Source organism: Bos indicus, chromosome 7, assembly GCF_029378745.1.
Source record: "Bos indicus isolate NIAB-ARS_2022 breed Sahiwal x Tharparkar chromosome 7, NIAB-ARS_B.indTharparkar_mat_pri_1.0, whole genome shotgun sequence".
NCBI lineage: Eukaryota > Metazoa > Chordata > Mammalia > Artiodactyla > Bovidae > Bos > Bos indicus.
Window position 1 is genome coordinate 67696137 of NC_091766.1, and position 11762 is coordinate 67707898.

At 40.7% G+C, this 11762-nt stretch overlaps 1 protein-coding gene across 4 annotated transcripts in view; it reads left to right on the forward strand.

The window, feature by feature from the left end:
- Positions 1 to 11187, forward strand: part of SGCD (sarcoglycan delta) — a 1105251-nt gene extending 1094064 nt beyond the window's left edge. For all 4 annotated transcript variants that reach the window (XM_070792125.1, XM_070792124.1, XM_070792126.1 and 1 more), the window contains 2 exons: positions 6620 to 6743; positions 8110 to 11187. In XM_070792125.1, the coding sequence (XP_070648226.1) occupies positions 6620 to 6743; positions 8110 to 8283 (298 nt within the window). In that variant the 3' untranslated portion in view covers positions 8284 to 11187. The remainder of the gene's footprint in view (positions 1 to 6619; positions 6744 to 8109) is intronic.
- Positions 11188 to 11762: the final 575 nt, after the last annotated feature.

An 11762-nucleotide genomic window follows, 5' to 3' on the forward strand; every position in this document is an offset into this window, starting at 1 on the left:
GTCAGACATGATTTAGCAACTAAACAATAACAAGAAAAACAAAATCAACCTGTGTACAAATTATGAAAAATAAGATAATTTGTTGTTGTTCAGTCACTCAGTTATGTCCGACTCTGTGACCCCATGGACTGCAGCACACCAGGCTTCCCTATCTTTCACTGTCTCCTGGAGTTTGCTCAAACTCAGTCCATTGAGTTGGTGATGCCGTCCAACCATCTCATCTTCTGTTGTCCCCTTCTCCTCCTGCTTTATTTACCTAGGTGTTAACTATAAGATCAACATATCGAAAACAACAAACAAAAACCTGAATCTCAATACAATAGGAAAAAGAAGTAAGTGTAAGAGAAGTAATTTTTAACCAAAATATCATTTTCAGTAGCCACAAGAGATATGCTGAATCCACATAGGAAAAAAATGTCTAACTGTATTGAAATACATCCAAGAAAACTTAGTAGAGACAGATGAAATCATCATGGAGAGAACCTAAATCCAACCAAAATTCCAACAGGTCTTCCTTCATTTGATGCTGAAATTAGGTACGTAGAATAAGAAAAGGAGTCCAGAAAGGCAGTGGCTAAAAGACAAGGAAGGGAAAAGACTCCGGCCCAATTTTGGCTCCTCTTTTTATGTGTTTTTTTTCCTCCTCCCCCCTGGGCCTGCCTTATATAAATTGGGCTAGCCAGGAGTGCTATCTGTTTTATCTGAGGTCCTCACTCTGGTCCTCGGACCTTCCTTTGTTCTAGTTTTGTGGGCTTTTCCCTTCCTTGTCTTTTAGCCACTGCCATTCTGGACTGCTTTTTCCTATTCTAACTACCTCACAGGTGTCTTGAAAAAGCAACGTAAAAGGACTTATCTTATGAAATGTAAAGAATTTAAAAGTTGTAGTAAGTTAAAACCCTTAATTGTTATCACAGGGATTGATGAATAGAATAATGAAATAGACTAGAAAGACCCATAAGTGTCTGGCAACATCATTTATGAAAGAACTAAATATAGGCTTTTCAATATATGATGTTGAGATCCTTCACCAGTATCTATTTTTACCCCCAACCTCAGACCATACCCAAACATGAATACCCAATGAATTAGAGACTTAGCAAAACATAAAAGTTTTAAAAATAATATTGAAGAACTTTATGGTTTCAGTGTAGGGAAAGATTTCTCAAATAAGACACAGAAAGCACAAATGCTAGAGGAAGAGATAATAAAATTTGGGGCATTAAAATATAAAACTTTGTTCACCCAAAGATGCTAAGCATAAAATGAAAAGATAAGCTACTGCCTCAAAAGAAGGAATTATCAACACATACCAATACATATCAACATAATACAATTATTTTTCAGAATACATAAAGCATGATTACAATTCACACAAAATCACAAAAACAAAGACATTTCACTGAAGAAGAGTCCCAAATGGCTTACCAGCAAATAAAAAGATGCTTAACTCCATTACTAAACTAGGAAATGCATATTTAAAAGACAATAGCATCCCATTTCACACTCATTTCATAATGAACAATATCAAATGCTAGCAAGAAATAGAATAAACTCTATACATTACTAGTGGGAAAATAATAAAGCTGTAGATAAGCATACCCTAGGAGCTAGCAATGTTACTCTTCACCTGTGTGTCCTAAAGAAAATTTACAAATAAACACCGGGATGCACATCAGAAATGACTTAGTAGAAAAAAAACTTGGGATCAATCAAAATGTCCAGCAAAAGGATGGACAATAAATCATGATGTGTGATTAACCCGAGGGAATCAAATAAATTACAGCTAGGCATGGCTGTTCCTCAGGAACAAACTGTTGAGGCCAAAAATAAATAAATCACTAAGTGGAATCATTCTGTGCATAAAGCTCAAAAACACATGATAGTGAATAATTCATCATGTAAGCAGGCAAATGTAGTAATGTAATAGTACAAAGAAAAGCAAGAAAACAGTAAGCAAAATTCATAGTACTAGTTACTCTTGAGAGAAGGAAATGGATAGAATTAGGAAAAGGAGCTCAGGGAATTACAAAGAAATTTTTTTTTCCTAAGTAGATGGTGAGTATACCTGGGTTGGAAAGATCCCCTGGAAGATGGCATGGCAACCCACTCCAGTTTTCTTGCCTGGATAATCCCATGGATGGAGGAGCCTGGCGGGCTAGAGTCCATTGGGTTGCAAAGAGTTGGAAATGACTGAGCAACTAAGCACACACACACACACACACACACAAGATCTATGGCAATGTCATCCTTTTTACTATATTTATATTTGGAGAAATCTTTGCATCAATTCCAAAAGTTTAATGATTTGAAATAAATTTTTGTTTTCCACCAGTAGCCCTGGCAATAATAGGCCAGATTAGAATATCAGCTGCCTCCTGTTTAAAGCATCTCCATCACTTGACATCTATGATTGCTCAGAGACTAGTTTTCCTTCCAGCTTTCTTATGCGTCACTCACTGACATTACCTATCCAGTCTTTGTGGGCATCTGGTATGACAACGTTGTTTCAGAGTAGTGGTTCTCAAAGAGTGGTCCCCAAACTATCAGCTTCATCACCTGTGACTTGCCAATAGTGCAGGCATTCAGGTACCACCCTGAACCTAGAGTGTATAACCCAGGGGAGCCTGGCAGGGGATTCTGCTGCTCAAGTTTGAGAACCACTGTTCTGAACAGCACAGGCTAGCTTTAGGCCTCCTCTCCTAGACTTCCGTCTATTTTCAGGCTCTTTCAGTCCTCCCACAGGAGTCACATTTGCTCCTATCCGGAGCTGTATTCATTTCAAAGAGCCAACAGGACCCTCAGTTGTCTTCACCACCTCCCAAATCAAGAGGAAGCCTCCCTCCATTTTCCCTGATCAATAACCAACTAAGCAGTAGAGTCATGGTTGTTAATCTATGGTCAGAAATTGACTGAAATCACTGCAAGAGTGCTTTATCTGCTCTGTGCAGGCCCTTCAGGGCTCTTGTAGGAGCTTTTGTCACACTGGAAGGATTTAACATGTGCACATACTATTAAGTTTGCCTGAACAATAAAGGATATTAAGATGGGGTTTGAAACACAAAGCCAGTTACCCTTTGGTCTCTGTGGCCAAGGAATTGCCATTTCTACCTTATTGGAGCCTTTGACTCTAGGAAGCAGAGTAGCCGCGTTTCTCATCACTTCCAAAGCTGTGAGAGGGAAAGAGGCAGCGGTCATTTCTAAGTTCACTTCTCTGGCCTGGGAGCCCTCCTGCTGATTTCAAAGATGGTGAGAGTAAAGGGAATTCCTAAGCCTGTCTGAAAAGTCAAAGCTCCAGCTGATAAAGTTCTCCAGGCTCCAGACATGGTTTTTCTATCTTGAAAATTTCCCCTCAACTATCATTTTGTATCAGCCGTTCACCTTGAATAATATACAGCAAATAGGAACACATTCACTGTATCCTGAATTTGATGTCACTGATGTCAACCATTTCAGTAAGTTGTGAAAACCATTTAGGGTAGGAAATAAGTTTCCCTGTCACCTTACCCTTATTTACAGAGGTTGGTTTTGGAAATAAAAGTGCTAATTCCATGAAGAGAGCGTTGGCATTTACTTACAAAGCGTGGACACAGGAAAGAAGTCCAGTTTTCCTGGCACTGATATTATACACTGAACAACACACTTGGGTTTGAATCTTGGTTTTTCCCTTTTACTAGATGCACAACCTTAAGCAAGTCATTCACCTTAGTCTCCCTTGCTAGTACAACCAGGACTAAAGGAGTGCTGAAGGCATAGGATTTTGTCAGGATTAAATGAGATAACAGGCTTCCCAGGTGGTGTGATGGTCAAGAACCTGCCTGCTAATGCAGGAGATCCAGGTTCAATCCCTGGGTCAAGAAGATCCCCTAAAGTAAGAAATGGCACCCCACTCCAGTATTCTTGCATGAAACATTCCATGGGCAGAGAAGCCTGGTAGGCTACAGCCCATGGGGCTCCAAAGAGTCGGACACAACTGAGCACACACATACCCAAAAGAGATAAACAGTATCAAACACGTCCCGCAGAGCCAATCACCTGGTAAGTATTCAATAAAGCATGGCTAAGGTTTGTGGCAAGAAATAACACTAACAAAATTGACAGACCAAGCTGTCAATGGTTGGATACATCCAGTAGCTCCTGTATTTTCTAAGAAACTTGCAAGGGTTTTGATAAGTGGCATATTCAGAACTGACTTCAGGAAGATATATTTGTACATGAAGAACACTGGGAAAAAAAGGAGGACTTAGACACAAAACTTTTGAGGTTTCAGTAGTCCAGATTAGAGATGAACTAGTATATTGAGGACGGAGAAGTCATGAATTACTCTCAGGGCAGGAATAGAGACTCAGTTGTAAAGAATGGGCATATGGACACAGCTGGGGCAGGAAAGGGTGGGACGATTTGGGAGAGTATGATTGACATATATACTACCACGTGTAAAATAAATAGCTAGTATCAAGTACAGGGAGTTCAGCTTGAAGCTCTGTGGTGAATTTAGAGGGGTGGGATGGGGAGTGGGTGGGTTCAAGAGGGAGGGCTATATGTATACATAAAGCTGATTCACTTCATTGTATAACAGAAATGAACAGAGCATTGTAAAGCAATTATACTCCAATTTTTTTTAAAAAGTTGAGTTAACCATTGTAATAAGGGAAGGAGAGAAGGTCAAAGGAAAGGGAAAGAGAGAAGATGGTTTGAGGACTGTATCCTGGGCAAGGTGGAGAAGTGCCATTGAGAAGATGGTGAACGAATGTGGAGGTGAGTAGGCAGTATTGTCAGAAGGGAAGTTTATGCCATGGGATGAATATTAGTGAAAACAGAAGGTTAGACAATGCTAGGATAAGGCGTATGAGTAAGCCAGACCTTACAGGAGAGAAGCAAAGAAAATGGCAGAAAACCATTCGGCAGATTTTAGAAGTAAGCTATAGAAAGAGCCCGACTGAGTTGGATTAAGTCCTAGACAAGGCTGCACTGCAGGGACATCATTCTCTGCTGTTCTAGTGACAAGACCCCCCTTCCTTGCCCAGATGTTCTAGTGAGAAAAACCGCAGGCAAAAGAAGTCTGCCATAATTCAAGATGGATCCATACTCAGCTCAGCACCAACTTGGTGAAGATCTTGTGAGGAGGAAGGGATAGGATGGGGGATTTTTGCCACACACAAAGGGGTGAGGTCACAAGGGAAAGGAGGACTGAAAGAGAAGCTCAAGCCAGTCCTTTCCAGAGGACTAGAGACTTCGGGGACCCAGACCTGGGAAATGGAGAAGAACCCTTTGTTGGTACCTGTGCAGTATGGCTTGGAATCACTCAGGGTGGCACCCCACTGGTGCCTTGCTCTTCTCGCCACTTACTGATGCCCAAGAGAATGTGCCCTACCCATGGGGGCTGGTAGAAGCAAAACATGGAGTCAGCGGTTGGCAGAGAGAATGATGTGATGTTCCTTTTAAACATGTTCAAAGTGTTTGAAAATTAGGAGTGGAGAAATATAAATGCAGAAAATTGATCTGATTTAGAGTGGTTTGGTGGCCATTGCCGAGGGCTATGCTTTCTAAGTTCAAATATTTTATTTGTAACAGGGAAGAGGATCTTCATTCAATTCAACTGGGTGATATACTGTTAAAATCTAGAATACTTAGAGGATGAGTTTTAGTTCATATTTTTTGCATAAAATAAGATAGGCAAAAAACTTTCTATGAAGCATTATCCTCTTTTTGCCAATAATTAGCACAGAGTGTGGCTGATTCTCCTTTCTCTCAACTTAATTTACATACAATAAAATTCACTGTTGGATAGTATAATTAGTCCAAACAGTTTCTATAAACACATGGAGGTACCTAACTACCATTGTAACCAATACAGAGAACAGTTCTGTCACCAAAAAAGCATCTACCCTTTATAGTTAAATCACCTCCCTCTCACTCCTAGCAACAACTTATCTATCCTGAGTCTTCTTTTGATAACTGCCTATTTGAGTAAGGCCTGAGATTTCTTTATGACTTGCAAGTGTCATAACAACAGTCACAGCAGTAATAGTATTGATTAACACATATTAATCATACATTTCCAATGTGCCAGGCACCACTTGGAGCACTTTAGACATGAGGAAACTGAGGCTTTGAGAAATTTTGGAAAAGAGAGGAGGAAAGGACTTTCCAAGGACATACCATAGCAGCCCCATGGCTTGGGTCAGTCATGTCCAACTCCTAGGTCTATTTTCTTAACCTCTACCTGTTCCCAGGAAGACACAGAAAGTAGGGCAAAATGGAGAGAATACCTACCAATTTCAGGAATCTCAGTTTAGACTTGAAACTGCCTTACTCTAGAGATAACTTACGTAAAAATGTGGTTAATCATGCTAATGAAGCAACAATTAACTAGGTGTAGGACGGAACAAAACTAGGATCCTGGAACACCTTCCTTACAATCTTTATGATGTGCAATGAAGAGAAGGCCCGGATACGCTATGTCCACCCTAATAAAGTTGATCAGGTGTGTGAAGCAAAGGTATAAGCACTTTCTCATCAGATACTGAAGTGTCATCTCAATGCTCAGAAGCATCAGCTTCCTCCTAAATTTACTAAGAGTGAAATGCGATCTCGACTTTTCGTCTTGTGTATATTTCAGGTTGGAGTCCCCGACCCGGTCTCTGGTGATGGAGGCCCCCAAAGGAGTAGAAATAAATGCAGAAGCTGGCAACATGGAAGCCACCTGCAGAACAGAGCTGAGACTGGAGTCCAAAGATGGAGAGGTAGGCGTGAGAGGGCCAGAAGCCCAGAGAGGCACAGCTCCAATGAGCCAACGAGTCTCCTAAGACACATCACTGCTTTGCCTCTGAAGTTGATCCTACAGTGTAACAACAAAAAGCCAACCGGGAGGTTTTATTTCAGGATCACATATATTGAACAGCACAATTATAAGCCAAACCCACAACCCATAGAAGTTATGACTCATTATTTGTAAAGTGCTGAGCTGATAGAACATATTACAAAAACAGAATTATAAGGACAGCTGTAAAAATGAATGCTAATTCCAAACCCTCTCATCACCTTAAAATAGATTTAGTTGGCTGGTATAATTAAACTGTAAAACACACGAGACTATTTAAAGAGAGGCTTAGTTTACTTGTCGTCATTTTTAAGTGTATGCATCTACTTTTACCGAAAATGGAAAAGTAAGACCTAACAGCTATCCCAAATCAGAACAAGTCAAAACTTAGATAGGCAATGAGAGGCTAAGAGATGAGAGGCGGCAAATATTCATTCTCTTACCCCAATACAGTCTCACTTTGGTGAACAGAAGAGCTGCTTGTGTTTTTGCAAGCAAGGGAAGCCAAATCCCCGAAGAAAATACAATTCAAATGCAAACTTTTGAAAATGCCTTCATCCTATTCATAAGTGAATTTTTCTATTTAAGATTTTTTTAAAGAGGAAAAATGTGGTTTTTAAAGCAAAACTCTATTCCACTTTCCATATCTCCTTAGAGGTTATCAGTCTCCACCTGCTTCTGTTCACTAAGCCCGACTTTTGATTGGTTTGGCATGTGCTATATTTGTTTTAACAGAGCAAGTCAGATAGAGCTTTCAGTTATCAAAACTGTCTCCACAGACAGCTGCAGACTCCAAACCACACACATTTAGAAGGAATGACTACATCACAGATGCAATTTATAGCTATCAGGATCTAGACGCTGGAAGGATCAATTATAATCCTGACATTTAAGCACGAAGTGCTGCATGTTCTTGAAGCCCCACCCCATACCTAAATGTATAGAGAGGCTGAGAATGTCAAAGAAAAGAAAATAGTAAAGAATAGTAAGGAAAATTGTTACCCTACCATTTCCAAATTTACATCACTCTAGGAATCCGTTCACATTCCACATGATATACTATTACAAAATACTAATATAAACATGATTTTGCCAGTGCAACACTGTCTGACTAGAATACAAGCTTCTGGGAGGGAAGAGACTTTACCTGTCTTATTCATCCCTGAATTCCCAGCATCAACAATGCTGAGCACAGTAGGTGCTCGTTCGATTTCAACTGAACATTCTTATCCACTGTTTTGGAATGTCAAGAGGATAAGTGACTCTTCCTTCCTGTTTCCTCTCTTTAGATTAAGTTAGATGCTGCGAAAATCAAACTACCTAGACTGCCTCACGGATCCTATACGCCCACAGGAACGAGGCAGAAGGTGTTCGAGATCTGCGTCTGCGCCAACGGGAGGTTATTCCTGTCCCAGGCAGGAACCGGTTCCACCTGTCAGATAAACACAAGTGTCTGCCTGTGAGAGACCATCTGTGGTGGACTCTGCCGGCAGCATCCAGGCCTTTTTTGGCTTTAGACCCTGGCTGCCAGCTATTTTTACTAGAACACGGAAAGCCTATCAAAGACCTTGTGTGTATGTGCGTGCGTGCGTGCGTGTGTGTATGCGTGCGTGTGTTTGCGTGTGTGGGTGGATATAAATATATATAAATATATATAAATAAATATATATATCCTCTGTATAAAATGAGGTTTCAGTACAAAAGGAACCATGGGTGACCCTGTGATATCCACTGTCATTGCTCTCCCAACCCTGTCATGTACATGATAAAATCAAAACACTTATTTGGGCCTAATATTCTCCAGACCCTGCTGAACCACACAGTGTATCGACACTTACTGAATATTCCGCTACATGTTTGAGTAACAGCCTGTCTTTTCTTTTAGTGTCATCACAAGGCAGTGATGGCGGGAATTTGCAAGTCGCCCTCAGGGGCTAAGACCCTTCTAGTAAAAGCAGACCCTTAGTTCCCTTTATGAGCTTCCACACAGCCAGCCATCCTCTCCCTCTTCAAGTCAAATGCCTCTAGAAGTCAGACAGCGGAACTCAGACTGGCTGTGCTACTTTGGCATCCAAATACACCCAGGCTTTCATGGTTGTGGAATTTGGAGGATGGATTTTAGCAAAGTTTGAATGACTCTCCCAACTCCTGCTAGCCTCCATCCTTCAAACTCACATATTATCCCACAGTCAAAACAGGAGCTGTAAATCAGCACAAAATAGGATAACAGCTGCTCCTCAGTCGGCTGGAAGCTACTCACTGGGCTGACAGACTAAGAATAAAAGACATAAACAGATATGTCTCTGTTTAAAGGGAAAAAAAATGGCTCAAAATCTGTTACATCCTCACTTTTGACTTTTATCCAGCGGGCTCCTACCCAAAATGATCAGGTCAATCCAAATCCTTAAGAGTGGAACCCCCTACCCCCATGAGAAGCTATTTGGAGGTGGAAGTCAAAGAGTGGCATAGGGAACAGAATTATTTTTAAATATGTTTCTGGGGACTGGTAGGTAATTTAGAGGCATGCCTTTTATTTTTAAAGGCATGCACAAACTCTGCCTCCAATCTTCTTACAAAGTTTTTCAGTATTCGGATATTCATTTTCCTAAATTGACCGTTGTTTTCTCTAAGAATAGTGACCCAAGAATCACAGCCATGAAGTACCATGTGCCCCCAGGAATGTTCACTGAACATTACTCAAGAGTCAAGTGTCTTCCTTAGAATCGCTCTGTCCCCTGGTGCCCAGTGGTCCCTGCTCCCCTGCATATGGCAGCAGCTCCCTAATTCCCGCCATCAGCTACCTCCCATCACCCCACTTTCATCATCACGCTCCAGGGTCACCCTGGCCAGCTCTTGTGCTGGGACAGGAGATTACACCGTCTCTGTTCAAAGAGGGGGAAATGTGCCTGTGCCTTACGTCAATGCACTCAGCAAGGAGAAGCACATCCTGTTTATCTTGTTGTTACCTGTAGTTTATTTTGGGTGATTGGAGGGAAAGGGTAAAATAATGACCGGTAAAATAATGACCATCTTAAAAGCTGGTAGACAAACCAAGTGGCTGACAGATGTGGACTCCGAGGAGCCCGGAAGGGAGACATAACTGGTTTCTACCTCCCTGGATGCCACTTGGCAAGCAGGGGCCCCACAATCCTAAATGAAGTCGTATTTGTAGGCCTGAATGGCATTTGTTTTTTCCTCAACAGGGTTCTACTTTTTCTTACTTCACAAGCAGAGGTGACATTTGCCATAGAAAATGAATAAGAGGTTTGGTATTTTTGAGATGACACTCAAGCATCGGGAGGCTGAGATTGCACACGTCGGGGGTAAAAACAAACCGTGTGTTGCTTGGTCACTTAGCAGTTGGGGGAGGAAGGATGGTTCTAGCTTGACCAGTGGCTCTGCTGGCTTCTGGACCCCGGGCTCCCTCCAGTCACTCCTGCTCAATGTCCATACAGAAGAACTGGGTTGCTCAATGGTGAGACCATATGATTGCTTATTTTTCAGCATTAGGGTCTAAAAAAGAAAACGGTAAAAAAAAAAAAAAAATCCAGTTGCTCTGGCTCAGTACTATTTATATCATGTAGAATCACACTGCCAGAATCTGCATGTACCATATCCAGGGTTATTCCAAGCCAAGAAAGGCCCTCCTTGGCAACTCGGAGCATCTACCCCGTATCTTTCAGATCAACAGTAGTTATGAGGTCCTTTGTGGCTACATACCTGAAAGCAAAGGGTTTTTGTGTTTTGTTGTTTTTTTTTTTTAACAGAGACCATCTTTGCATTTTGTCATCTCAAGTACCTGTTCTAAGGATGACAAAGAAACAGAAGTTTCACTGAGCTCTTTCATCTAATTTTGTTCTAATTGTTAAATGAAAAGTCTGAGAGGAGCACCTTGGGAATTTTATGCCAATAAAAAAGAGTGGTGTGATCCCATTTGCAAAATTTAATCCTAAAGGTACTCAGATCACAAATAGAATAAAAAGAATAATAGCAACCAAGAATAGAAATCAAGCACCTATGGGGACAGACATGATATAAAATTCTGATTTTCATTTGTGCTAAATGACTACAATATAGGTAATGAGCAGGAAGTTTGGCATGGATTAAATTATGTATTTCAGTTCAGACTTTAGAATTCGGTAAATGCATATTAAGTCCTCAATGTACATTTTTTCCCCTAACTTCCTCTATGTCCCTGATCATGACAAAACTGAATTCTGGAAAAAGAAATCTCTTTTACATTAAAATCTGATAATTTTAATTTATAACAATGAAATGCTTTCTGATCTTTATATACAGTATCTTCTGGACAATCACATCTCTCAGAATATTAAGCAGTGGGTAGCATAATGAAGAGCTTAAATGAATTTTCAATATTCTAGAAGTTCTAGTATTTTAATATTTTTCAGGAAAGTTTCACCTCCAAATGTTTAGCACCTAGTTTATTGGATATCTGCTAATAAGTTGTTAAAGTTGAGTCTTAAGAAATGATTAGTACGAAGGAGGTTTTCAAAAGCCTTTTTGGTGTCATCAGTCTAGGTGGAAACTTGATATGAAGCTTTATCTTTCTGTTACCAAGAGATAAGAACCTATAAACTTGAACTGGCTTTTAACTTCATTTAGGTCAGTTTCCCTTGGTTGATTCTCATTCTATGTCCAGCACCACAGACCAAAGATTGCTTGAGTCTTGACTCTAGCACAGGGTCAACAAACTCTGGTCCCCAAGCCAAATGGGACTCATCATCTGTTTTTGTAAATAAAGTTTTATTTTAACACAGCCACATCCATCCACTTACATGTTATAGATAGCTGATTGCATACTGGACCAGCAGGGTTGGGTATCTGTGCCAGAAACCTCATGGCCCAGTTACTCGTGACACAGTTACTAATTGGTTTTTCAGTAAAAGTTTGCTGACACCTGGCATAGAGGTCACGTGTAGTC